The 26,811-nt window shown below is 44.1% G+C and overlaps 3 protein-coding genes and 1 long non-coding RNA gene across 6 annotated transcripts; 1 reads left to right on the top strand and 3 right to left on the bottom strand.

Moving 5' to 3' along the window:
- Positions 1 to 64: 64 nt before the first annotated feature.
- On the bottom strand, positions 65 to 9,242 carry skic3 (SKI3 subunit of superkiller complex). Of its 3 annotated transcripts, none has more exons than XM_088376948.1 (41): positions 9,200 to 9,242; positions 8,836 to 8,939; positions 8,619 to 8,762; positions 8,465 to 8,556; positions 8,313 to 8,388; positions 8,032 to 8,178; positions 7,870 to 7,968; positions 7,695 to 7,803; positions 7,476 to 7,616; positions 7,282 to 7,380; positions 7,073 to 7,197; positions 6,724 to 6,810; positions 6,529 to 6,632; positions 6,335 to 6,461; positions 6,087 to 6,266; positions 5,879 to 6,003; positions 5,541 to 5,791; positions 5,356 to 5,458; positions 5,097 to 5,279; positions 4,883 to 5,021; positions 4,740 to 4,818; positions 4,591 to 4,652; positions 4,473 to 4,529; positions 4,320 to 4,388; positions 4,180 to 4,254; positions 3,952 to 4,093; positions 3,794 to 3,887; positions 3,610 to 3,687; positions 3,404 to 3,528; positions 3,219 to 3,342; positions 2,913 to 3,137; positions 2,762 to 2,834; positions 2,632 to 2,685; positions 2,403 to 2,514; positions 2,097 to 2,225; positions 1,702 to 1,826; positions 1,453 to 1,617; positions 1,064 to 1,216; positions 727 to 857; positions 386 to 515; positions 65 to 278 (listed from the first exon to the last, which is right to left on the bottom strand). In XM_088376948.1, the coding sequence occupies exons 2-41, from the start codon at positions 8,923 to 8,925 to the stop codon at positions 201 to 203; spliced, it is 4,701 nt and encodes a 1,566-aa protein (XP_088233074.1). In that variant the 5' UTR covers positions 8,926 to 8,939; positions 9,200 to 9,242; the 3' UTR covers positions 65 to 200. The 3 variants fall into 3 exon arrangements, with proteins under 3 accessions (XP_088233074.1, XP_088233075.1, XP_088233073.1); XM_088376949.1 differs by having other exon boundaries at positions 8,836 to 8,936; positions 9,198 to 9,223; XM_088376947.1 differs by having other exon boundaries at positions 8,836 to 9,234.
- Positions 9,243 to 9,391: 149 nt separating this feature from the next.
- arsk (arylsulfatase family, member K) lies at positions 9,392 to 12,518 on the bottom strand. Its single transcript, XM_088376179.1, has 8 exons — positions 11,753 to 12,518; positions 11,528 to 11,657; positions 11,292 to 11,451; positions 10,930 to 11,212; positions 10,698 to 10,869; positions 10,396 to 10,620; positions 10,117 to 10,332; positions 9,392 to 10,040 (listed from the first exon to the last, which is right to left on the bottom strand). The coding sequence occupies exons 1-8, from the start codon at positions 11,855 to 11,857 to the stop codon at positions 9,766 to 9,768; spliced, it is 1,566 nt and encodes a 521-aa protein (XP_088232305.1). The 5' UTR covers positions 11,858 to 12,518; the 3' UTR covers positions 9,392 to 9,765.
- Positions 12,519 to 12,733: 215 nt separating this feature from the next.
- On the top strand, positions 12,734 to 20,099 carry arrdc3a (arrestin domain containing 3a). Its single transcript, XM_088376180.1, has 8 exons — positions 12,734 to 13,814; positions 15,768 to 15,849; positions 15,929 to 16,076; positions 16,483 to 16,585; positions 16,665 to 16,921; positions 17,174 to 17,330; positions 17,419 to 17,561; positions 17,776 to 20,099. Exons 1-8 carry the CDS (start codon positions 13,535 to 13,537, stop codon positions 17,842 to 17,844), a joined length of 1,239 nt encoding a protein of 412 aa, XP_088232306.1. The 5' UTR covers positions 12,734 to 13,534; the 3' UTR covers positions 17,845 to 20,099.
- Positions 15,475 to 18,632, bottom strand: LOC148397362 (uncharacterized). The gene is made up of 3 exons (XR_015858608.1): positions 17,041 to 18,632; positions 16,629 to 16,945; positions 15,475 to 15,864 (listed from the first exon to the last, which is right to left on the bottom strand). It is a non-coding gene; the product is annotated as an uncharacterized LOC148397362 (long non-coding RNA).
- Positions 20,100 to 26,811: the final 6,712 nt, after the last annotated feature.

Here is a 26,811-nt window from a genome sequence, read left to right as displayed (position 1 = left end):
TTCAAGTCACTATTTATTAGTTATATTAATTAGTTTTCGTTCATAAACAGTAATCGATACGAAGTCGAGGTTGACCATCTTTATTTCATCTTAATGTGGACGCCAGTGAACTATACTGATGATACTGAGTTGCTTGAGGTATTAAATCCTACCATGCTGAATGCAACCTTAGCTCATTTTTAAAGACACACTCGAGACACTCAAGACAAAGAAATAAGCTGTGAATGAAAGTCCAGCAATCGATGATCCCCGTTCATTTTGGCGCGCTCCAAAAGTACCTGGGTGAAAACGAAAATACGTACATATTAACTCATGTGCAGAAAGTGGCTAAATGTGTGAGAAATATTAACAGATAAGCATGTGAAGCGTTGATAGTTTTCTTTACATTAATTAGTTGGTCGTCGTTTTTGAAATGCAGGTGTCTGAGCAGGTACCAGCTGGCCACTTGCGGCACAGTCGCAGAGAATTCTTGAACGGGTCCGTAGACCAGCTTTTCCAACAGTCGCCGGGTTTCCCTGGAGGAGACTCACAGCTGAGGTAAGCAATACTGCCCGACGGACGGTACTTATGCTTATTATCGAATGGGAGAGTGGTACAGTTAAAAGGGTCTCTTGGGAATTGAAGAGGGGGGCAAAGGGTGTTTGATAGCTCTTAAAATATCCAGAGAGACTTAAATAACGCATTACAGTTCTTCTAGGCCTCTCTCCAAGTAGTAGTAGTGCCTACCTGGCAGCCATCTTGGTAACAAACTGAAGCAATGCCTGGAAGAGGAGAGCCGCAGGGGAGGAGCTCAGCTTCAAGGCTTCTGTCGTAGCTTGTAGGACCAGATCTTTCCAGTCGTTTCCGGGGACATCTGCCTGAAAAAAACATACCAAGCACGCACACAGGTGAGGATGAACATGTTTTTTATTATTATTCTGCTCATCCCTAAAAATCTGCTCTGTGCTTATCCTCTCATCTCATTTAACTCTCCATTTGACCTTGGTTGATCCGACAGCCGGATGTCTTTCATCTCTTCGTGTAAGTCATGTTGCTCCGGTTAAAAAAACAAACACAAACTCACCATAGTTGGCCTCAGGGCTAGTAGGCCGAGACGCAGCAGGCTGGCGACTTGACTGCTGTGCAGGCCGAGTTGGGAGGCGAGCTGCAAGCTCTGTCTGAGAGCCACGACTGCCTGCACGAGCAGACCCTGGCTAATGTACACGCCGGCCAACCACTGGGAGAGGAGAAACCACAAGAAGCTGTGGACTACATATTTGTTCAGTGGACACAATATGGAGGTCTTGGTGCAAAGAATAATCAGTCATCTTCAACAAACAATTACTACAGTATAAAACAAGTCAAGCAAAAAGTATGAAATTTCTCTCAGATTGTTACACTCTATGAATGAGACCAGTGAATTGCCCGACGGACCAGTGGTGCTTAAAATGACTGCCATAGCTTCATTCTCACATGCCACGCCGCAATATTGTTGGGGTTCAACATCACTGCACTGTTGAGCTGGGCCAAGGCGGATTCTGAAAGCAAAGTACCACCGCCGGCCTGAAGGAGGCGCTGGCACTGGACTTGTGTCAGGGATAAAATCACTGCGGGATGTTCTGGAGACACTTTGAGCACCTACAATGAAGCATAGCAAAGAAAATGTATAAAAATATAATAATAATAATACATTATAAAATAAGATTTGTGTGAGAATATCACCTGTGAGCAGAGTGCTTCTGCTTGCTCAAGTTGTCCGCTCAGCATGAGACCACTCACTGCCTGTTGTAGTACCCATGTTTCCAGAGACTGGGCTAGGGGGCGCTCTATCTCCTCCATGCAACGCACTGGGATACACAAATCTTTATTTAGATGTGGCGATAGTAAGCTCGCACTTATAGGACATCCGATACACAATGTTGTTGGCGAGTGTGCACCCGTGACATCATCGCTGCGCAACAATGACCCAAAACATTTTACGAGGGCAACAAAGGAGTGACTCAATAGTGGATTAGTCACTTTACAGACCTCAAATCAATAAAATGTCTGCGCCGGGAGCGGAAGCTTCCAGTTTATCCCCCGTGTAATTTACCGCAGCTAACAAATAAAACACCTACCTTTTTCAGAAACCACCGACAAGAGGGTTTGCTCTAGTCCTTGCCTACGTACATCTGAGCCAGAGAGATAACGGCAAGTGTTTTCTGTGTGACAGGCAGCCATTAATCCTGCCCATGCCGCTGGATCATCTGGAAGTAAAGGCATCACTGCTCAAAAAATGGCACCTTACAAAAAAAAAAAAGTCAACTCAGCACTTAACTGTAATGTATAGGGCAGCGTTATAAAAAAAAGTTTGTCGGCTACAAATCTTACAGACTCGACCGATCAAATGAAGCATATGCCGAATGAGACGTGTGTGAATCTACCAGGACAGAGCAGCACGGCTCTCTGCATGGTCTTCAGAGCGTTCCTGTGAGCATCCTCTCCGGAGTGTCTTCCACAGGCCAACTGGTTGATGCCGCTGTACAGCAGTGCTCTCTACACATTAAAATTGTTTGAATTAGTAATCTGAAAATGTTCCTCCATGTAAATTCTGCACCTATTAGTCCCTACAGCTATGATGAGACATTGTAAATATAGAAAGGGTAATACTACCTTTCCCTGGGTCATACTGGAGAGACAAGCAACGTGTCCGGCAATCGCTCCACCCTGGAAGACATGGAATTTTATGTTACCTTTCAACAGAATTTGGCTACTTGTGTTTTTCTGATTGCATGTGGCTTACATTTGCTTTCCTGGGGTAATATTTGGGTACCAGTTTGGACAAAAGCGACCACAACGATGCATTCCCTGGATAGCTGAAAGAAGCAAAGGGCCCAGGAGAATTTAATTGAAATCCCAACGTGCTACTTTTTTGAGAAAGAAGTCCAGCTCACCTGTGCACAGCTCTGGAGGCCTCTCGTTGCACCGCACTGTAGTCGCCCTGCAGCGCCAGTAAAGTGCAGGTGAGAAGACAGCGTTGCTCGATAACACTTGCACAGGACGAGCCTTGCTTGAGCAGCTCGGTTCGGGCGGCGGCGGCTAGCGTTGTATCGTTGTGGACCAATCCGAGGGCACATAAACATAGAAGGGACTCTGGTACTGGTTCCTTCAACATGGAGCTGCGGAGGACAGGGGGTCAGTCACTCGAGCAGCCGATGTACTGTGCCTAGTGCCACCTAGTGGCGCTACACGCCGCTTACCATTTGAACAGCAAGGCCTTAGCCGAGTCTATATTGCTTTGCTGGTGCTGCAGCAAAGCGAGAGCTGTCAAGACGTACGCGGTCTGCTTTTCACTGGAGGCCACAGCCAGGGCGCGCTCGTATGCTAGACGGAAAACATTTCACAGTTACTCAGGTCTCAAAAGGCTTGGGGGTTGCGTACTTACTGCTGATGCTCTCTGGTATGAGTCCCGCCTTGCAATAGGCCAGAGCCAGCCCTGACAGATCACTGAGCTCCTCTAGCGGAGTGGAGTTAAAAACATGGACTGCCTCCTGCCACTGGCCACAAGCACTGAGAGGGACACGGTACACTTGATTTTTTGAATAGTGGTACTTTCTGTAAAACAATCTGGGATGGAGAGGAATCGCTCACCACAAAGCACGAGCATAGTTGCTCCGAGCAAATGAGAGTTGTTCTGTGAGGGACGTGGACTGAAGCAGCTCAACAGCTCTGACGAATCAAAAACACACACAATTTGATATTATTAGTACTACTTTTGTACTCATTTTGTTTTGTGGAGGGAGACCTTCCCTCTTGAATGTACTTTCAGTTATACCTGTGATAAGCTTGGACAGCTTGTCTCTTCAGCTGCAGATGTTCGGCCAGGAAGCCCAGCATGATGAAAGCGTCCGCATCCGACTGGATTCTTTCTGGAAAGAAAAGTTCATATTTCACACGAGCCACGAACAACAACAGTGGATTTTAATGACGTACCGGTGTACTTGCTGAGTGCCACCTGGGCCGCAGAGATGGCGTTCATCTGGATGATGTTGTAGCGGTACAGTTCAGAGTCTCTATTGCTTTTATCCAACAAGGTAGAACACACCCAGTGGGCGTAACCTTTCACCCCCTCCGTCTGGATGAAGGTGATCGAGAAAGATGCAATGCAAAGCGTTTGTGCGTGAATCAGGTTAAAATTCTAAAAGTGTGGCGGTTACGTACGTGTGTGCTAAGCTCGGTGGTGTGTCGGAAAAGATCCATGGTGTCGTAGCTTCCCACTCTTTCTGCGATCAGGGCCTGGATGGTTAGGAAAATGTCACATTCAAGTCTTTATTCTAAAGCGACGAAAAAAATCATAATACCTGTCCAATCCAGCAGTTGACATACATCGGCTCCAATGATTGCGCAACCTTGAAGGCCTCATGTGCGAGCTAGGCGAGGAATTAACATTCACCGATCAATCTCCAATGATGAAACATCATCAAGATGTTCAAAGTGGAATATGAACCACGCACCTCGATATTGTCCTTTTTCAGATACAAGGTGCCGAGGTTGGTCCAGGCAACGACATTCTGCAAAGACATATCAAAATATTTGAAGCCCATGGATCACGATCGAGCCCATCATACGTACGTTTGCTTCCACTTGAATGGACTTGATGAAGCAATGCTGAGACAAGGCCAAATTCTCCACACCTGGCGTCATGGAAAAAAGGTGAAGATGCATTCCTCCCTCATGTAAGCCATTGTGAATGGCGACCAAAACACATGGCTGTTATTTACCTTTGCTTGTGTTGATCACGCCCAAAGCGTTCCAATAATTATGGTTGCCGCTCTCCATCATAATTGCCTTCCGTAAACACTAAAAAAAAAGAGCCAACAAGGTGAGGTGGAGGGAAAAAAAACAAGAATAACTGTTTTCATACTTGTTGTGCTTTCTCTAGTAATGACGATTGCTCCTCCTCTGCATCACAGCTCAGGCGAGCCTGATGATAAAAATTAAGGCCCAGATCATACCACAGACTGGCAACTTCTGGCATGAGCTTCAAGGCACGAGTGTAACACCTGTAGATACAAAAAATGCAAAAGACTGATATGAACGCATCCCACCACGTGGGTCAAAGTGTCAGCTGTCCGAACCTTTCGCCGACTCTAAGCGTCTGGGCCTGATTCAGCGTGTGGACCTCAGCTTGTGGATCGGAGCCAGAAAGCTCTGCCGGCATCTGAACCCGAGCCCTCTTTAGGGACACTGTGCTGACAGCCGTGCAGGCATCTCCCAGCAGCTTCCACAAGCAGGACAAGTGAGATCGTAGCTTCGCAGCTCTGAGGAGCACACAAGTTTCATTTTCATCTGGGGTGAGATGGGGGAAAAACTTTCAAATGGCACATTTCAACTTACCTGAAAAGGTTTTGTATGGCTTGCTCAATCATGTCAATGGCTCCACCATCTCTGCAGTCCTCCATTAAACTTTTTGCCAGGGACAGTTGGCATTCACCAAGACCTCAATAACACACCATGCAAGTCCAATTTAACTTGGCGAGTGAGGGGAAAAAAATCCATCAATCTCACACACAACGCCGTACCTTTAAGAGCCGGGACGTAGTCGTGCTGGGTTGTGATGTGCAAATACTCCGCCACGGCCTCTTGGAACTTGCCTAGGGTCTGCTTGATAGCAGCTACCTGGTAGACGCTGTAGATGGAGGTAGGCTGAAGAAGGTGGGCCTTCCCGAAGGCCTTCAGCGCTGCCGTGAAACTCTGGCGGTTTAGGTATGCCTCACCCAAACACTCCCAACACACCCAGTCCTCCGGATCGGCTCTCAGAGCCGCTTGGAGACTGCAAACGAATAATACACGGTTAATAAAAATAAATAAATCACACACTTCAATTGCTAGGACAAAATGAAAATTATTTCGTCCTTACTCTGCAATGGCCAGTTGATGCTGGCCGTCTTTTAAGTAATAAAGGCCTCGCCTCATCCAGGCCCATTTAGCAGAACCTGGAGTGGCCTTCTCGATGACTGACTGGAGCATTGCCAAGGCGGTGTCCTGTAGTGGTGGAAAACATTACAAATATTTTTTCTTAATAAATAATAACAATGACACTGTAGAAAAATGAAGACAGACATTACCATATCTTCTTGCGCCATGCTGAGATCAACTGCAGCCGCGCCAGATTCTGCATCATCTTCGTCCAAGTCAAAGGCCTTCTTATAGCAGCCGCGTGCCCGGCCGGAGTCGTTGGCCACCTCCCGATAGTAATGGCCAAGGTAGCGGAACGCGCAACCGAGGTGCGGGTCTAACTTTGCAGCCTGAGAGACACACACAAGGTAAAGCTTAGTAGGCAAAAGTTTAAAAAAGAAAAAAAATTCTTACTAACCTTGAGAAAATGTGACTGCGCTTTGCTTCTGTCTTTTCGGGTCTCTTCTCCCATGGTCCAGTAGAGTCGGCCCAGCAAGAAAAAATACTCGGCGCAGTCGGGGCTTTGTGCCGCTGCCTTGAGGAAACTGGAGAGCGGAGGTGGGGGGGAAAAAATAAATGTATCGACTGATATTTCTGGTTGTGGACTTTTACCTTTGCTCTGCAAGCTGCTGGTTGTCCTCAGCTAAGTGGGCCAGTCCCGTCAGCGCCGATGCCTGGGCCAGGTTAGGGTTCGAGGCTGCCAGCTGTGATGACACCTGTGGAACATAGATTTTTTTTTTTTTTTACTGTGCATGGAACTTTTTTTTTTTAAAGTTGATGCTGATATTTGTGTGTGCTCAAACGGACCTTTTTTGCCTCCGATACTTTTCCTCTGTTAAGGTATGCACGACCCTTAAGAGCAACTAGTGATGGATCCTTGTCAGCATCAGGGACCTAAAGTTGAAAGATTTAAAAGGACATTTTTATTTTGCGCAATCATTTCATTTTAAATACAATCAAAATATCTTCCTTTTAATCATAAAGGTTTCTCCAAATGTGTGATGGCAGTTAAAACACATGTTAATGAACCCTCCTGTTATGTTTATTTTGTACACCAAAAACTTTCACTGGTCATTGTCATCTGTTGCATGTTTAGACATTAAAAAAAATACAGGTCAATTTCACCAGCATGACAAAACAAGGGTTTTTGTTTTACCAAGGAAAACGTCTCCAAGGCTTGTTCTGCAGCCTTCTCCTCTCCACTCCTGACCAAAGCTTCAAGCCTTAGCTTCAGCAATCGGATCCTCAGTTCCTTGTCTCCGGGCACACACGCTGTCAAACCTATTGAAACACAAGCGTACACATAATCCTGACGCTGGTCTTAGTAGTTACTTCAAAAATATCCACTCGTGTTGTGTATATTACCTTGGGCGCACGATTTAGAGCAATCTGAGTATTTGTGCACTTTGAGCTGAGCCTCCGCCAAACTGCACCACGCTGGGTTAAAATTCCTTTTCTTTAATCCTAGCAAAATGGAAAAAAAGTCAATTTTGACAAGTGCATTACTTGGAATTTCTTTTAAATACCTAAAAAAATGGCCAGCTTGTGTGCATACAAACCTTGCGCAAGGTCTTTAATGGCGTCTTTATACCTGCCCTCTTGCAGAGCTTTCATGCCAAATCCCAAATCACACCAAGCGTTACCCGGCGCCAAATTACGAAGCCGCGAAAAGCAGCTGTCCGCCTCCTCGCTCGAGACACCTGCGATGATGACACAACTTTTCTGCATATTTTATCTGTAAATATCTTTAAACAAGTCATCATGTAGACTTTGTGAACCTTTTTCGAGGTGGTGGGAACAAAGAACTTCAAGAGGATAACTTTGGGCTGGGTAGAGAGACAGCATTGACTCGCAGGCGTGTTTCATTTTCTCCTCTTCTTCAGGCAGCTGCGGCAAAGGCATTCAAGATGAGATTTAAATATTGTACCCGTCAAGCGAGATGTCAATTTTTACCTTGGAGAGACATTTGATGAAGTCCACAGAGAGCTTACGGTGTTCTTCTCCAGGCGTCGGCTCAACCAGAAGCAAGGCCTTCTCCAAAGCTGTGCTTAACTGATACACAGCACAGCATATTAAATACGCAAAGTCATTTTTATGTCCAAGTGCGAGTCTTACATGCTTCCGAGTTTCGCCGTCCTGCTCATTGTCAGCGAGACAGTTTGACAGGAGCTGGGCCATCTGTTGCCATAGCTGTAGTAAAGATTGCTTGTCTGCGCCGTCATCCTCTTTGAGTTGAATCAATTGCAGCCAAACCTTTGCTAACTGTGTCAGCGTGCAAACACAAATGGTCAACCACACGATTTTCAATGTGTTTAGCCATTAGTTTAAAAATCATCTACAGAAATAAATAAAATTTGAGCAGTGACTACAAGCGGTGCCAAATGTAAACAACAAACCTTGGAATACTCTTTGTCAGACTGATGTATTTCTTGTAGCTTTCCGATCATCTCGTAACACTTGTTTTTGTCTGAGCTGGTAACAAAAAAAAACAAAAAACATTAAAAGTGTCACCCAATGATGTTGTCTTCAACACATTCTTGTATTTTACCTTGCATACAGGTCGACGAGCTTCTGATAGACATGAGGTAGCTCAATTTTGAAATCCCACTGATCCGTCTTCTCGTATAAATTGCTCAAGCCCTATAACAAAACAGAAAGCATGATTGTGTGGAATGTGATCAGTGGAATTGATCCCATATTACCTGCCATGCCAAAAGCTGCTCCGGCTCCAGCTCCACAGCCTTCTTGTAGGCCGTCTGTGCCTGATCAGGTTGATCCAGCTCGCTGGCAGCCAGGCCGATGAACACCCAGGCATTGTAGTTGTTTTTTTCAAGCTTCAAAACAGTCTGTCAGTGCATGAGAAAGTAGAGTCAGACATGATCATATCTAAAACTTTGACATGGAATTAGAAGACCATACCTTGCAATGTTTCAACGCCTCTTTGAACTCCTTGCTTTTTATAGCCTCCTTAGCACTCTTCAGGGCGGCTTTCACTTCTTTGCTCGACATAATAGTTGGTTTACCTTGTTTGACAGAAAGTCATTAATACGTACTAGAGAGGTTATTAGCACTTGAGTTCAAAATGTCAACAATTAGCACCGAATAGCTGAGATGTCAGAATGTCAACAGTGGACTAGCATAGTAAAGGCATTATTTTCATTTAGTTAGCTTTTTGTGACACTCTTAGACACCGATTGTTTGCGTCAACTGCAAGTGTTTTAAATCATTCATTTATTGTGCAGATGAAGACCGAATAAATGAATAAAAAATTCGAGACACCCACTGTTTACGTCGACAACTTGCACAACTACTGCCAGTGACCCGGAAGTGCCTGAAACCCAATCGCTTAACTCTTCACAATAAAATGTACAATAAATGCAAGTAAACATAATTCACCATATTTTACTTCTTGATAAAAATATATATATATATATATATATTGTCAGTTACAACAAATTGGAAATTCTAATAGTGCTCGGGTTGGTTTGCTTTATTTATTATCAAAATCAGAAAACAGTACTGTCCATCAGTAAACAAGGAGGAAATACATTCCTGGACCAAAGAGCAGAGATGTACACATAATAGATACTAATAAAAAAGAAAGCAGACCAAAACAACAGGTATCAAATGAATAAAAATATATAAAAATATATATAAAACTGCAATACAAAACATTGCACGTCCAACATCCAAGAATAGCTGAATTGATGACGACTGAGACTACAAATTTGTGAAAAAATATTTGTAGTATATTTTCATGCAACCAAAAATTCAGTTCAGAGCAGCATTCATTACATTTAAACACGACAGTGTAAAAATATTTGTTTACAATATGACTGTTAGGTATTATCATAAGGAATTGTCAAGCCACCTGTCAATAAGTCTTTCATTGGTCACGGCATCTTTTTGCCAATCAACATGCCACCTGAGATTAGCAATGACCTGACTGTAGTTGCTACCTACACTTTTACGCCAGGCAGCAAATTCTTTTTTGTTGTAGACATGGACAGTTGCAGAAACCTTCGGATAGTCTACGATGCGCCGTAACTGTTTGTCTAGCTGAGCCAGCACAGCAGGGAATTTGACAGCCACGTTGTGAAGTTCTTCCTTGTCAATTGTTAGGTCTACAGTAGAGCAAAGAAAATTGTCTGTGATTCCAGAGGTCACTTTTAAAAGAGGTCAAAATAGTTACGTGCTTACCAAAAAGCTGAGGAGGCACACTAAGTCCATCAGAATAGGCGATGTATTTCCACTTGTCACTTCTCAGCATATAGGTTGAGGCATTTACATTGCAGCCATGATATTCGCTCAGAACCCAATTTGGATGTTCCTTCTTGGAAAACACGCTGTACTTGGATAGAAGAGGAAGCAACGAGTAACCACTGAGGTTCCCGATTCCAGAGATTGCAGCAATATCTACAAGAAAATTTGGAAGTGTCATTTTTAAGATGTTTTAATGCTTTCAATCATTTTCCTCACCCAGCAAAGTAGGGTAGAGATCAACCAACGACACAAGCTGGTTGACCTGCCGGCTGGACGTGAGCCCAGGCCCCATGATGAGCAAGGGAACGTGTGAGCTTCCCTCAAACATGGACATTTTGTAGAACTGACGGTGCTCCATAGCTAACTCTCCGTGGTCGGCCGTAAAGATCACCACGGTGTTGTTGAGCAAATCCGAGTCTCTTAATGCAGAAATGATCTGTCCTGTGGACAGAAAGCATTATCCAAATATTATTCAGTCACTAGAAATGGACAAATGTAGAATTATGCTGTCAACCAACCCAACATTGCATCTGCTTCAGCACACATGGCGTAGTAGAAGGCCCGGATTCTCTTGACTTCCTCTTTTGTAAAATCCCCACTGCAGTTTTTGGTAAAAATGGAGTAGTAGTCAACCGGGTGAGTGGCATTCAAAGGGAGCCACGTTGGAACGGAGACAAACTCAGAATGAACCTGCGTACAGAATTGAGCGACTTAGGGGAAGAAGAGAAGAACAGGAAGGACGAATCATACCTTTTTCAGCCAGTAGGGGGACGAGCGAAAGGTAGATCCTCCTGCAGTGGGCCCAAGGGAATCAGTCTTGTAGGTATGAGGTAGATTGAGGCCGAGGTAAAGGGCGAAAGGCTGGTGTGAGGACGCAGCCTTCTGATGGATCCATTCTGAGGCCAAATCCGTTTTCTCCCAGTCCACAGTATTGACTCTCACTGTTGACGCGTTACCAACCAGTTGAGTGACAGGCCGACCCTCTTGGCGGAGCAGGAAGTGAACGTCCCGCGTCCAGGCCTCAACACGATTACTGTAATATGAACATCAATCACAATTTTATCTTTTTGAAATCTGCTATGGCGTAGAAAGCCAATCCTTACAAACTTCACCTGAGAGAATGTCCCCCTGAGGTGTAGTCCAGCTTTCCGAGCATCTTTGTAAGGTAGCCATTCTTCTCCAGCAGATCCATCCATGTGGTGGCATTTGCATCAAGGCACTTGTAATTGTTCCAAGCCTGGGTGAGGTGAACAAACTGGCCGCTCCACATGGCTGCACATGCAACAAGTTTCAATCATTTCAAAAGTCACAATTGGATTATGAACATCAATTAAGATTGATGACGTGCCTGCACGGGAAGGGCAGCATATTGGGGAGTTGGTGTAAGCATTAACGAAGGTGCTCCCCAATTCTCTGAGGTAGTTGATATATGGAAGCTGCACAACTTCGCTGCCAGGGTCAAATGTCAAACGCCCATCCTGCACAAACAAGATCAAGTAACCACAACAAAGGACAAAAAAGGTTGTTTTGACTCTGACAGGTGTTGATTAAGCGTGTTTTCATGACTACTCACAAACGCATCAGTCATCACCATCACGATGTTAGGTCTTGTTCCGTCATGACACAAATTTTCGGTATACATTTGAAATAGACACACCAAAACGAATATCACGATCATGGTAATATTTAAACACTATTGCTATAAAGTGCGTCAGAAAAGTACGTCAATACATTTCCAGTGAGTCTTTGGCATTTACAACATCCGGGTTGAGTTAACAAAATAAGAGCATGCGTACGAGCAACTTTGAGAAGAAAAACAAAATATGAGACAGGATAAAATATCTAAACTCATAAAACACAAAAGGTTTTAGCAATGCTAGTTATTTAAGATTTAACTTTTTTGTCCTGAGTTTATACAATTTACATTTCGTTTCCCAACTTACTTGCTGATTTTCAAGTCATAGTTTTATAATTAAAGCCTACAATTTTTTACACAAATATTTATTGTAATTACCACTACTACTATTATGCCGTATAAATATTCAGACTTGAATTGTCACCATAGGAACGAAACTCCGCCGTAAATGTAATGACACCTTAAAACCGCTAGATGGGAGCATTGAACCATCTTAACTCAATATAGAATGACAGCACAGTACATACGATGCACAGTACTAGTTGAATCATTGAGACTTATTAATAATAATAATAATAATAATAATAATAATAATAATAATAATAATAATAATAATAATAATTTATTTTAACCAATCCTTCACAGCACTGGTGGTGATAGACTGAAGCAGGAGATTTTTGCATAGCTCAAGCACAAAGAAGGGATACAAACCGAGGACCATTGGTTAGAGGCTATATTATGAAACCACTTGTCATTTTTCTACGCTCCAAACGTATCTGATTTTGCTTTAAACGTATTTTGCATGACTTTGTAATGAGGAGTTGCAGTCCAACTCAACAGGTGGCGTCGTATCAGACTGCAATGACCTCAGTGGCCTGCAGATGGCGTTTTGAGCTTGTCAGAGTTGTTTTTCTGTTATAACACAATGGGATCCCTGCCCCCATTAGTGAATTGATCCTTTTTTTACATATTGATGCAAAAACATCGTATGATTTTGAAGAGGCCATATTTTTTTATTCAAATGCTCATGACCCATTTCTTCCAACATCTCAAGCTTTTCGCCTGATTCATCGGTGCAAGATGCAGTGTGCTGCGTGTGTTGAGTGTTGAGCATATTGATGTATCAATATGCACACACACATGGCAACCCATATGGCCACACATTGTTGGAAGCTGATCAACAAAGGAATATCTAGGGTCGGGATAATGCTCAACTTGGTAAATGCACTAAAATGTCCATTTTTACTTTCTTTCTTTCTTAAAAATGCATAGCTATTGCATTTCGTGCCAGAGCAGAAATGTTTCCCATCTTTCAGCTGTTTGAGCAAACTTTTTTCAATTTTAATGTTTGAGCAAACTTGTCATCTGGCCCTCTCCTCCTTTGCACAAGACGGAAGGAGGGGGCAGTGAGTGAAGGCTGCGCATGCGCACGGACTTGTTTTTCACATCTCTCGTCGCTTAAAGTGAGCTGAGCAGCCAAGCTGCCTCGTCTTTAACCGGAGACCGACCAAGCGGCTGAGAGGCGGACGATAACAGCATCCGTTGCTGTTATTCAGCCTTCACGCATTTCAATGAACCGCACACATCCACACCACTGATCGTGCCTACTGCTTCTCGCAGGGAGGCAATCTTTTTTTACTCATCCCCCCTTTACCAGACACACCTTTTCTTAAACATTTCAAGGTGTGCGTAGCCTACTTTTTTTGTAAGCCTCCAACCATGGTGCTCGGGAAGGTAAAGAGCTTCACGGTCAGCTACGACTGTCTCAATGACAGCAACGTGGCCGTGTTCTCCAGCGGGGACTGCGTCTCAGGGAGGGTGGTCGTCGAGGTGACGGGCGAGATCCGCGTCAAGTCCCTCAAGATCCACGCCAAAGGCTTCGCCAAAGTTCGCTGGACCGAGTCTCGGAACGCCGGCTCCAACACCGCCTACACGCAGAATTACACGGAGGAAGTGGAATATCTCAACCATAAAGATGTTCTTATTGGACACGAGAGAGGTAAGACTGGCTTTTGATTGTCCTTAAGTTTTTGGAGGATGGGGGGGCAGGATGATGCAGGTTCGCTGTTGCATCCATTCACATTAAAACTTCATGACTCAAGTTTTGGGGGAATTAATAGTTGTCATGTTCGAATGACAGCCGCATACTTGGTTACCTGATGGATGCGAATGAATGACAGCCGGAGTCGACCTGTATTTTTCACTTCATTTGGTGCAAAAAAAAACGATAATAATAGCCCATTTCAAAGCAGGCTGAGAGGGTTAGAACATGCATAAATGTCTCCACAGCTTAGTTGGTGATATTTATTTCACATTCATGCGGTAAAATACGTTTCTTTGTGGCTTTTCTGAAGTTTCCACCCATTGTTCAAAGCGGTTCAATCCTGTTCAGAAAACTGGATTGAGAGTGGGCGGGTTTAACGCTATAGCCCCGCCCTCGCCTTGCTGTAATTGGCTGAGGTGCTCATGTGTGGCCCAATTACGTCACCATTGCGGATAGTGACTGGAAAGCACGTTTTTAATTGTCAGTATGCAATTTCCAAATTCAAGAGATTTTAATGTAAGAAAATGTGAATCAGTTATTAAAATGATGTAAGTAAATATAATGTAATTGAACTGCTCTACCGTTAACAGTTTAGAATATGAATTGAGCAAATATATGGTATTTGCACTGTTACAGTAACCACCCACTGTAACTTCAGTGCAAACATCAATCATTTGCAATTATATTTTTCTGCAAGAATGTGACAGGTAAAGTTATGCTGCAACAAAAACATGCAGAATTTAACTTCTTGGATTCAAACAAGGAACTAAAGCTTGTTCCGAATAGGAGTTGCAAATACTTTATACAAACAAGTCATTTAAGTGTAATGTCTAACAAGACTTAAACACAGATGAGTGCTGTAAAAGATGCAATGCAGTGAGCAATACAAATGTATGCGTTTAAAGAAAGAAAGAAAAAAAACATTCGAGAGCTATGTGTCCAAAGGTCCAACTATAGGTGAGATCATGAAAACAAAGGCTATGATGTCATAGCATCGTTAAAACTCATTAGTTTGCTCTGATGTCTTCCCTCTTTAGTCCTATTATAAACTGTCTTGTATTCATCAGCATATAATAAATGCTTAAACGAAACAAATTGATAGACAATGTTGTAGCAGAGGGCTTTCCGTTCCACAGCGGAGGATAAAATTGCCGTAGTAGATTTTCCAGAGCTGAGTGGAGCTGTGAAGCCTGCAGTGAATGTGTAATGAATGCATGCGTATGTGTGTGCATGCTGGTGGGGGTGGAGTGGGTCGGGGAGGGGGAGCGGGGTGGAGGAGCTGCTTGCACCGGTTTAGGCCGGTCTCCTCCTGCTGCTGCCTTTGACTGACAGCTCTGCACTTGTTTACCACACGTCTGCTGCTTGCAGGAGGGGAGGGGGGGGAGTGCTGAGCTGGCAGAAGCAGCTTTTGACTTGCCTCCTTATGGCGTCAATGGCAAATGTAGATTTATTCCACACCAGAGTCGCGAAAGCTGCACATTATGGTGTGGTTGTTGCTAAGCAGACTCTGGTATTTTTTTATTTTTTCTTGTACTCCCAACTTTTATGAGGAATGGTGGTTTCATTCAGGAGGGAGCATTTTAGTCTTAATGAAGTCCTCACTCTAGCTTTATAAAAAAAAAAAAAAAAAGAATAACTATCATTAGTGGGTTAACTCTTTTTGTCTGAATGATTTTACCATTTGCATGGTGGGCTGGGTCAAATACGCTTTCACCCCCTGCAATGCATTTCCACATTCACAGACAGATATCATAGTAAAATCCATTTTTATTCTCTTTTGTCTCCTCCCCTACCCTCTGTTTTTTTCTTTTACTTTTTTCTGTGGTATGACTTTCAGATGCCCTCGTAGAACAATGTATCCAGGTATGGTATACATGTGTTTGGAATAGCGTCCGCCTTGTTTTTCAGATGATGACAACTCTGAGGAAGGACTCACCACTATCCATTCAGGAAGACACGAGTATGCATTCAGCCTGGAGCTTCCACAGACGTGAGTCTTTTCACCCTGCAAGACAATTAGGAATCATTTTTAGCTTCTGGTGGGTAATTTTTTTGCGTGTCCTTTACAGACCTCTGGCTACCTCTTTCGAAGGGAAGCACGGCAGTGTGCGCTATTGGGTGAAGGCTGAGCTCCACAGGCCGTGGCTGCTGCCCATCAAGACCAAGAAGGAATTCACGGTCTTTGAGCACATTGACATCAACACTCCGTTACTGCTGGTAAGGAGGAAACGTGACAAAACCGCAATGACTCATCCGAAACCCAAATTTTCCTTTAGTGTGTCGCAACCGCAAAACTTTTTACAGCTGGGCTTCTTATGCAATTCCGCGGCCGGGGTTTACAGTTACCGCCCTAGTGCTGTTGTATAATATCAGAATTTTGGATGGAAGTCAGGTTATAAATTTAGTTCCTTGCTGGGACTCAAACTCAGGTCAATTTAAGAGTGCTCATCCTCAGAAGTCACCCATGACAAGCACGATAGAAAATAAGTAGAATTAATTTCTTATTATGATTCAAAATGCCCTTTTCAAAGAAAATAACTTTCCAAACGAATAAAATAATCTGACCTTGGACCAGTTTTTGCAATCTATGTCTAATCTACCCATTTTTTTTTTTCTTTTTCAGTCACCACAGGCCGGCACAAAGGACAAGACACTTTGCTGTTGGTTCTGCACCTCAGGTCCAATTTCCCTAAGTGCCAAAATTGAGCGGAAGGGGTACACCCCAGGTAAGAATGCAGCCGATGCACTTCGCCCATTCCTACTACGAACCTTAAGTGACAACATCGCTCCGCTTCTTCATCGCAGGAGAGTCGATCCAGATCTTCGCCGAGATCGAGAACTGCTCGTCCCGCATGGTGGTGCCCAAGGCGGCCATTTACCAGACGCAGACTTTCTATGCCAAAGGGAAGATGAAGGAGGTCAAGCAACTGGTGGCCAACCTGAGGGGCGAGTCGCTGTCCTCGGGCAAGACGGAAACCTGGAGCGGCAAAATGCTCAAGATCCCGCCCGTGTCGCCCTCCATCCTGGACTGCAGCATCATCAGAGTGGAATACTCGCTCATGGTAAGCATCTGTGAATTAGAAGACCTGAAATTTCAACGTAAAAAACGAGCAGGTGTTAGGCGCTAAGAGCATTAGCCTAGCGAATCTGCGGCAACACCTGCCCCGATGACGCTTCTTACCTCTTTACCCTGTAAACAGCCGCGAGGATCTTCCCCGTATTTACTATAAGACCCGAAGACATTGACCCACATTCACTTCAAGAACTCGTGGCCTTTCACTCATCTCATGCGGTCTTCTCGTGTGTTTCTTTAGGTGTATGTTGACATACCAGGCGCTATAAACCTTTCCCTGAACCTGCCGCTGGTCATCGGAACCATCCCCCTGCATCCCTTTGGCTCCCGCACATCCAGCGTGAGCAGCCAGTGCAGCATGAGCTGGCTGGGGATGGGTCTACCCGAGAGGCCTGAAGGTAGGGCGGATCGGCCGGCTCCTTTGGAGAATGTTTGTGTTAGAGTCAAGCTTCCTCAAGTGCTAATTTGGCGTCTCCTCTCCCGTAGCTCCTCCAAGCTATGCAGAAATTGTGACAGAAGAGCAGCGCCAGAGCAGTTTGGATGTGCCGGCAGCTCGCGAGGATCTGGATGGACCTCTGTTTGCCTACATCCACGAGTTCCGATTCCAGCCGCCCCCTCTCTACTCAGAGGTAAGCATGACATATTGGACTTGCTCAAATAGTGGCCTTAACTCCAAGGAGGAGCACCCTGAACCAATCAAAAGCTCAAATATAACTTGTACAAACATTTTAGGGAGAATAAAACACTGATTATACTTGGCAAGCTAAATATTTTTTGAGATGGTACCGAGATTATTAAAATAAACGAAAACAAATGAAAAATTGTGTTGTTCCTGCTCCCCAGGTGGATCCAAACCCCGACCAAGCCGACCGTCCAGAAGTGCGCAGGCCCGACGCCTGTCCGTCACGCTGAGTTGTCGTCCTAAAAATTCCCTTGGCTGACTTGGGAACCCAAAGAAACCCGCACAAGACTCCACGTTGTCCATTCTTCTCTTAAAACGGCGTCGTCGACGACCAGCGAGAGAAATGCGAAGGATCCAACCAACCAACCAACCAACCAACCAACAAAAGACTGAGTTGGGGTTGGGCAAATGTGTTCCTTCAGTGACACAAAAGGAGAGTCGCCGTTTTGGTGGCTCGCTTCCTCGCTGGGTGGGAGGGGGAGGGGGGGCAGAGTAGGGACATTATGGCGAGCCTTTTGTAGCGAGGAAGAGTGCAAAGTCGTGGCACATAAGGACACCAGGCTTCACCAGTCACGTCCGGACTGCATTAGAGAGAGAGAAAAAAAAAAACAAGGCCATCACCCAAGATGTGGACGCCACCGACGAGAGGGAGAAGTCCTCCTGCCTCATTTTGGGATTTTGTTTTTGCACATCTTGACTGGAGTGGCCCCTGTTTAAGCGCTTGTTTTTCCAGACTGTGGGAGATGCAAGACTGAAAAAAAAAAAAGACAAGAACAATGCACTGATTTTGTGTTTCTTTCAAAACTGTTAGTTTTTATTTTCTTTGACATTTCCCAAATGACTTCTGACAACTGGACTTTTTTTTTTTTTTTTAAACACCAACAAAACCAACTGCAGCACACTTTTGTCTACCTAGAAGCTCTTTGAAGACGTTGCCTCCTCTGTTTGGATCCAGTATGGCTTTCCTCCTTTTGTTCGAGCCGATCATAGAATTATTTGTGTGTGTGTATGTTTTGGGGGAGTTTGGAGTTTTGCAGGCCTCATTTTGCTACTAAAACGGGGAGACTTTTTCTTCCTCAACGTATGCCTGCCGCCCTTCTTTTCCTTATCTCTCTTACTGCCCGAACAGCACTGTTTCATGTGTGAAACAGTGCGACCATAGCAGAAAAGAAAAAAAAATAATTGCACTGTTTAGAATAATGAAAAGTTCTGTTTGTGTCATGCTAGCAAAACTATTTAGACAAATGACATGCAGATGAGCTAGGCAGCTTTTGTAGACACATTCCCTTTTTGTCCTGCTGCACTTGCTCATTTTTAATCAGACCTGTGAAGCCAGAATGCTTTATTTCCCAAAAAAAAAAAAAAAAAAAAAAGTCGAGCACTGACGCCGCTTCGAGTTTGAAGAAGCAAACCCAATTGCTCAGTCTGGTCGGAACAAGTAGTCGTAGGTTGACATGAGTACTACATTGGTTTTCTCACTCATTCAACACAATCGGCCAGCTGCAGCAATTTTGGGTTTGTCAGGAAATAAGATGCGCAGCACTTTTGTATTTAAACAAACAAAAAAAAGCATTACGTGGTGAAGGTCTGGATTTAAAAAGATAAATAAAATGGTACTAATCACGTTTCAGCTAAGCAGTGTTGTGTAGGACGTCGGATGCATTATTTAATCTTGAATGATGAGTTTACATTCTGTGGCGTGTGTGTTTGTGTGCACGTGTGGAGATCCCGTCGACAACCGCAACGCTTCTGACGACCAAGTGACAAGTTGCAGATCATTCAAGTGATCTTATCTTTGTGGCCTTGACACAGTAAAGACCCCGGCCCCCGCCCCTCCCTCTTGGTAATTCTTGTCACCCTTTCTTTCGCTTGTATGTTTTCGATTCCATTCAAAAGGACAAAAAGGGAAAAGCAAGTCCTTTTTAGAAGCAAGACAAGACAGCCCAGAGAGGCCTCCTAATTTTTTTTCCCCCCCACCTATACGAGGGCATTGGTGTAGTTTAGCAGACAACCCACGCGGTCGGTCGGTCGGTCGGTCTCTCAGGCTGTTGATCAGCCCTCCTCCTCTGAGGGAGATGTAAACTGCCTTCTCCACTTTTTTTTGTTGTTGTATTTGTTTGACGCTTTTATGTTTAACAATGATGAATAAGCTGACATATTTGCTCCACGCCCGGTCGATTCCGCACGAGTCGGGCCGGCTTGAGTAAGTCCAGAAGTAAGATTAAGCTGATAAAAAAAAAGGCAGGAACTGAAATGTTCAGAAAACAAAACCGAATCGGGGAGATGACGTCTGAAACATTTTAGAAACAAAGTGCAATATCACTCACTGAATTTTCTTCATTCTCCGTTTCTATGTTTTGTGATTTCTTCCGTTAATCGTGACGATGTATGGATATTCTATGAATATGCTATGTTCTGAATGATTTCATCTTTTGTCTAGTTCTTCCTTTTTTTTGATTTGAATAAACATTTTCTTCTAAATGACCATTCTACGTGTCTGATTTGAATAAACAAAGCACAGACTTGTTGAAACAAATCACATTTCTCACGCAGACACATTATATATGCTTCCACGTGTCTGTCGAGAAAGCACATGTTGCAGGACTGCATTCCTGATATCAGTGTGACAGCGCCTCTAGCGGCAGTCTGGAGTATAACAACGTGTATCAACAGGATGAGTCTTTTGAAATGATACCATTTTGAAATCTTTTCATGATCCATTCACATGAAATTGAATTTCATTGTTTTTGCATATGTTTAAAAGTTAGCTGAAGGTAATAAAGCTAACATTTTTTGAAATGTGGGCGGGAGCGCCTGCAGACACCAGCTGGGATTTGAACCCAGAACCCTTCCGCCAAGACAAACATGCCAACCACTTAAGATTCTTCAAAAAGAATCTCTCGAATGTGCTCAGTGAAACCATATATGACCAGCAATCACAACAAAACTAACAAATTCAAATGCAGATACAGTTCCAAAACTATAATACTTCTCTTGTATTGGATCATGTGCAAGTGACTAACTTTGCGTGAAACTGTAAAAGTTGTAAAAGGCCTCCATTCATCTACACTTAGTTTCACAAGCAATGCTAGACTTTACTTCAGATGATATTCGATCATTCCCGACAGGTTTAGGATTGCCGTACGACTTGCAGGTTGAGCGGAGAGAGGGGGAAAAAAAGAAGTGAGAGAAGGAAAAATATTAGCTGTTGCATAACCGGAACAGGATGTTTGATCCCTTGCGTGCTACGTGACTGAACAGAAACACATTTTTGGAGAGGGATGTGAGCTTCACTGCATTAGCGGTGACTCGGCAGTTTGGTCTGTCTTTGACTTTTTAGTGGGGTGGGAGGTGGAAAGCCTTTGTGGGTGTCTGACCCCTGCAGGGCAAAAAGAAAAGGAGGAGGGCATCATTGTCAGCGTCCAGCACGTAGATACGAGCGTTGCTCATAAATGCTGACGCTGCACAGGCCTCAGCTGTTTCCTCACATGGGATAATCCCACGAACCACAATCCGTTGCCGTGCAGCGTGTCATCGTTGTGACATCACAGCAACACATTTCATTTTAATTTCATGATACTATTATTACAATAATCATGAACACGCATGACTTGAATTACACAATTTTTGCTGCATACATTTTCAATCTTCAACTCACTTGAATTGTCCTCGTCGTGTCTCATGAAAGTACCCAACACGTACACATGAAGTACTACACGCACACACAGCAGCTTCAGTACTGTGTTACAAAGCCAGCATTCTTTAACGGACACAAAGAAAAAAAAAAGGGGCTGCAGATGGATGGAGAAGAGGCAGAGGAGTGCGGGGTGCTCCCCCCCCCTCCTCTCTCTCTCTCTCTCTCTCTCTCTCCAAGCAGCTGCTTCATTCCAGTTCTAGGCACTTCTACGCCTGCTTCTGAAAGCGATGCTGTTTTTTGACCTTGCCAGCGGGCACAAGTTGTTGACGGTCAAAATCGACTTTAAAAAATTCCTACGAATAAGCAAATGGACTTTTCTTCTTTTATGGTCAGCGGGCTTCGACACGAATGGGACATGACTAAGCAGTACTGACTCATTTTTGAGGGAAGTCAAATTCCTCCTTTGAATCTCAGCCAGCGTCTTTCCCAATCTTTTCAGAATCAGTGTCAAATATTTTGATATATTTGTGCCAATTGGAGAGCTTTGAAAATTTCCTCAGTTGGGCTTTGGAGGTTGTTGACTTTAGTAAGGAGGGACAGCTGATCGCCCAAGACCCTCATCACCATTCTACCAGCATTCATGTATGCTTAGAATGCCGCTCTGAAGTATAAGTGCACACATACACACACGAGTGTGCTTTCGCAATTGCACCGAACCCAATCCGTCAGGCCTGAAGTCTCACCTCAACCTTCAAACTCTGCTCTAACGGAGCTTTCACTATGTGTGTCAAGTGAGGGCCTCAAAGGCACATCGTGTTTCATGCACATTTTATAGAAAGAAAAAAAAAAAGTTAAGATAATAATTGTGTGTTCTACTGGTTAACATATATGTTTACGTCCTCCCTGTCATTATGGGATATTTGTCTTTTGAAGAAACCCTGTGATGTTTTCGGAAACAGTAATTAGTAACCAAGTAAACTTTTACACTTGCATAATTGTCATCATATGAGTGTAAATGGATATAGTGAAGCATAAGTTGTGTACTCTGTCATAGTGAAACATCAATCGATACCATTCGTTTCTAAATTGATACCATTCGTTTATCAGTATGCAGTTATCTAAATCCTGTTGCTAGGTGAAGGTCCACCGACGTGCTCATTAAATACTAACATTAGCAAAAATGTCCATCCACTTAGCAAGCATATTGTGCTACATGCATGTATGCTGGCAGTTAATCTAAAAAAGTGAGGGATTGACTATTTTTTTAACCATTTAACATTTATTTAATGCAATGAAGTTTAAAGGAAAATATCAACTTTTTGAGGGTAAAACGGGCATGTCTCGAAGACACTTACGATGATATTGACTCATACTGTACGTGCAATAACTCTGCGGCTCCGACTTCATACTTGTGTAACGCTGAGAACTTTTTGAATATCACAAATACTTCCCACCGAATATGATAATTTAGCATTGGCGTGTGATAACCATTTGACTGCATGGACATGCACCACAAATAGTGCATGTCAATTCTATTCGTGGAGCTAAAGGGCGGGAATGGAGCGCCGCATTCTTTTGGGTTATGTCACACAGGAATTGGATGGCACACCAAAGGGCAAAATTATGGCAAATGGTGGAAGGTTATGAAAGTTGACACTTGATGAGCATTTATGCAAGCTCCCTTCATCCCGTCCTGTCGCCAAAAGTCCTCGGTCACCTTACGTCGTGTTCCAAGGGCTCCGCTTGCCAGGCGGGGGGTTGCTGTTTCACTACTCAACTTATTTTACCCTCAGCTTCCTTTTTATAGCTCGGGCTGACTCACAGCCCTTTCGCCGACGCCCTCCCCCCCCCTCCTCACCTCATTCTACTGAGTCACAGGCTGCAAAGACCACCCCAACCCCCACCTCACGCTCACCCCAGTGTGGCTGAAAAACAACAGGTGTGACTAGGCTGGGCTGTCTGTGGTGGTCTGCACTTTCCAGTCACGTCTCACTGATACATTAGCCGTCTACTTCAAACAGTCTGCAGAAAGCCTGATCTCCGGGCAAACCTCGCCAACCTTCAGATGTCTGCACATTTAATACTGTTGCTCCATTCAAATTCCTTCCACCTAGACTACGACACTGACTTACTCCTGCTGATGATGTTCAAACATGCAGCCACTTGTGCACTGGAGATGAAGACGTCAATATTTATGCCAGGCCTGTGGGCTTTTGAACGCATCACACCACATTCCAAAGCACCTCACGTGGACCGGCACTCACTGACCCAATTTCCTGTAACTGCCTCAAGGTGATAACCCGCTTCCAAAATAACATGATGGCCTTGGGCATACCTCATCAAATGTGACAAAATGCAGGTTCAACCGTCGCCGTTTTGCCCTCATGGCAGATTCATTTTAAGTCACCGTGCATAGTTGGGATCTTAAGTTAATTGGAAACAGGATTGGACACAGACCTGCAACAGTTAAGTTGAAGCTATGTCGCTAAAATAATTCTCCATGTGGAAGATCAACACATATCCACTGCACATCATTCTATACGTGTCTTTTTAATGAGAGCTTAGCTGCTAGCGTAGCCCCACATAATTCCTCACTGCTGACTTAACTGGATGACAAATTTCTCTTTTCATTGCCAGATAAGCTCAGACGCTCGCATCTCGTGTTTCCCAATTTTCCACCAGTCCAAACCGGACTGGACCGGTGGGTAATTCCCCCCCCCCGCCGGCCGGCCGCATCCTCGGAGGAGCAACTCTGGGCCGGACCGACACCGAGCCTGCTCCGTCCGCACAGCTGCTGTCCGCTATGCTGAAAGCAAAGACGTGACCAGCTGGCTAACAAACACTCACAAAAAGCGTGTCAAGGCACGAAGTGCATCCATGCACGCATTCAAAGCTTGTTGCTGCGTACAACTTGTTGCCTAGCAACAGTCTTTGTTGTATCACTTGTAGTGACAATTCAATGAAAGCCACAAATAAGTTAAAAGCAGCCATGCTCAAACACTGATGGGACTTTGATGATGTCAGGATGCAAAATCAAAATCAAAGGCACGCCGCATAACACTTCTCTTGTGTTTACTCGTAAATGTCACTGCCACCAAAGCTGACCTTAACTCTGACCCAGGCCGGCCTGCTCCACTTCTACAAAAACGAGTCCTCATTGTGTAAAAGTGACTCAGAATTTCTCGCACGAATACTTTGTCTTTGTCGTGCGCATGTTCCTCTCAACATAAACTAGCAAACAATGACCACTAGTGTATCGTTTGACATAATTAGCTCGTCTAGAGCTGCAGGATGAAACTGGTTTTGTGTGGTTGCGCTCACACACAAACAGCCTGTGTGCTGTCGTGACTTTCCGTCTCTGATGGGGTCACCCGTGGCATCATTTTGGAAAGGTCACATGACATCCCACTGAGCTCAACACCGGCGCTCTCTCTTTATCGCCACAGCGGCGAACCGACGCCCTCTTTCGCATCGTCGTTCCAACGCGCTGTTGTCCGTTATTTGGATGTGTGATAACAACAGCTTATGTAAGGACCTAATTCGATTTGTAAAGACAGAATCACGGATCGACGCAAATCAAATGAGACCGCAGTGACGTCTGTCGCTAACGACCGTGACGATGAGCTTCACGCCGGCCCTTCCTTGCTCAAGGGCACGTCTATCGGGAAAAAGCCAGGCTGTGTCGCAGGGTAAAAATAAAAAGTTGTTGGTCCAACAGCTTATCTGCACAAATGCAACTATTTCAGGCTGCATAGGGGGTTAAAAATACCAGCAAGGAACGAGCCGTGGTAACTGTGGGTCCACAATGTACGCGGCGGCATTCATGCATGCACGCATGCTATGCATTTAGGATGTGTACGTAGTGAAAAGCAAGAACATCCCGGGATATGCTTGGACATACACATGAGCTTGCACAGAACACACACGTGACTCACTACGTATAGTGCTGCTGCCGTCTATATAGCCGTGTGTGCGTGCGTGTGTTTGCTTAGGTCGAGAGCATTGCCTTTCACTTTGCAGACTCGTGTTTCAGCTCAGAGTTGAGTGAGAGGTGAAAGAGGCGACAACATGCAGCGTCTGCGTGCTTCTCAAGCAGGCCTTGCCAAAATATCTATACCAGGAGATTTCTTTCTTTTCCATAAGTTAACAAAAGATGCAACTGCATTGTAAACAATTGAACTGGAATGAACCAATGTTGTGTTGCTATCTTTGCCATAGCAACCGGGCATCACACATTTTAGTGCTCAGTACAGTCGGAGCAACAAGGTCACCTCGCTCTCATGTTGTCAAAGTTGTTTCTAAACTCCACTAAACACAAGTGATTAAACGAAGCATGATTTTATAAAAAGCAATCATTCCTATTGTATCTTGACGTCTGGTTTTATAGGTGCATATATTTTTTATTGTCGTCACGCAACGTTGGCTGCAGCAAAGGGCCCGCCGGCCTTCGGATCGAGTGCACGCTAAAGAGCCGAGAGGCCACGTCATCTTTCAGCAACCTCGAATAAAACAAAGTGATAGCCCTGCTCGACAACCTGGCAGTGCATGTGTGCTTTTGGCTCCGGTTACCGCCGCCTAGCGCAAAAGCAAATGTGGATTAAATTCAAACGTGGTCGCTGAATGAAGCATCCAGTCTTTTTTTTTTCTTTTCGCCCTTTAGACAAAAGTGTCAGCGGCATGGGGAATGTAGTTGGAGTACAAGCGCCATGTGCGTAATACAGATTGACAAAACCTCCGTACAACTCAGCACTTTTTGAGAAATGTAAAAGGCTGTCTGGGAAATTATTTCCAAGATCTTCTCTATTCTTAAAAAAAAAGAAAAAGCTTAGGTAATGCTTGTCTTAGAAATTTGGATGCGAGTCAAATCTGCTTTATGCAAGTTTTCAACTCGTTAACGGACGTCACAATGAGCCGATTGAGTGATTCAATACGGCTCCGACCTGACCATTCTGTTATTGAGTTTGCTGCTGCACACAATGTTCTCTGCAGAAGGTCACGTCAGAGATGCCAAAAGCGACCAAACAGGAAGACTCTAAAAGACTATTATTCAATGGTGTATTGATTCAAAGAATGTAGAACTGGGTCAGTCTGGCTCTCATTACAAGAGCTTTGACTCAAGTATACAATTGAGTGCAACAATAGATAATGTTTCACACGCTCACGCCCATTGATTATATTTGAAATGTACGTGGGCTTTACAGTGGCAGTGATCTCAATTCAACTCACTTAACATTGAGCAAATATTGATCAGTTCATGATTAAAAAGAGGCTTCAAGCTATTTAATGCCCCTCCCAGTTGAAGTGTTCTGAGTAAACATAAAACAGAGAATGGCACGTGGATTTAAAACAAGCACAAGACTTAGGAAAGTATATCTAGCTTAATGCTAATGCAACATTCCAAAATGTGTTGATATGCTGATGTTTTGCAATCAACAGCAATAGTTGCCTTTTTGAAAATATACACAGAAAACACAATGCGTAATTCTATTTAAAAAAAAGCACTGCTGCATGGAATACTCAAAACATTGACACACACATTGTCTCACACACACAAACTCTC

Source organism: Syngnathus floridae, chromosome 5 (assembly GCF_059516105.1).
Source record: "Syngnathus floridae isolate MCC-2025c chromosome 5, RoL_Sflo_1.0, whole genome shotgun sequence".
Lineage (NCBI taxonomy): Eukaryota > Metazoa > Chordata > Actinopteri > Syngnathiformes > Syngnathidae > Syngnathus > Syngnathus floridae.
Note: the sequence above shows the minus strand (reverse complement) of the source record. Positions and strands in the feature narration are given on the sequence as shown.

Excerpts from the sequence above, each read along its gene's own strand:
- arsk (XM_088376179.1), bottom strand. The coding sequence starts at position 11,857 with ATGATCGTGATATTCGTTTTGGTGTGTCTATTTCAAATGTATACCGAA. Across the intron at positions 11,658-11,752 it reads TGGTGATGACTGATGCGTTT|GATGGGCGTTTGACATTTGA; the intron begins GTGAGTAGTCAT and ends TTGTTTGTGCAG. Across the intron at positions 10,041-10,116 it reads TGTGCCTCCTCAGCTTTTTG|ACCTAACAATTGACAAGGAA; the intron begins GTAAGCACGTAA and ends GCTCTACTGTAG.
- arrdc3a (XM_088376180.1), top strand. The coding sequence starts at position 13,535 with ATGGTGCTCGGGAAGGTAAAGAGCTTCACGGTCAGCTACGACTGTCTC. Across the intron at positions 13,815-15,767 it reads TCTTATTGGACACGAGAGAG|ATGATGACAACTCTGAGGAA; the intron begins GTAAGACTGGCT and ends CTTGTTTTTCAG. Across the intron at positions 16,586-16,664 it reads GCGGAAGGGGTACACCCCAG|GAGAGTCGATCCAGATCTTC; the intron begins GTAAGAATGCAG and ends TCTTCATCGCAG.
- skic3 (XM_088376948.1), bottom strand. The coding sequence starts at position 8,925 with ATGTCGAGCAAAGAAGTGAAAGCCGCCCTGAAGAGTGCTAAGGAGGCT. Across the intron at positions 3,343-3,403 it reads CATACCAGAGAGCATCAGCA|CATACGAGCGCGCCCTGGCT; the intron begins GTAAGTACGCAA and ends TTTTCCGTCTAG. Across the intron at positions 858-1,063 it reads TAGCCCTGAGGCCAACTATG|GCAGATGTCCCCGGAAACGA; the intron begins GTGAGTTTGTGT and ends TGTTTTTTTCAG.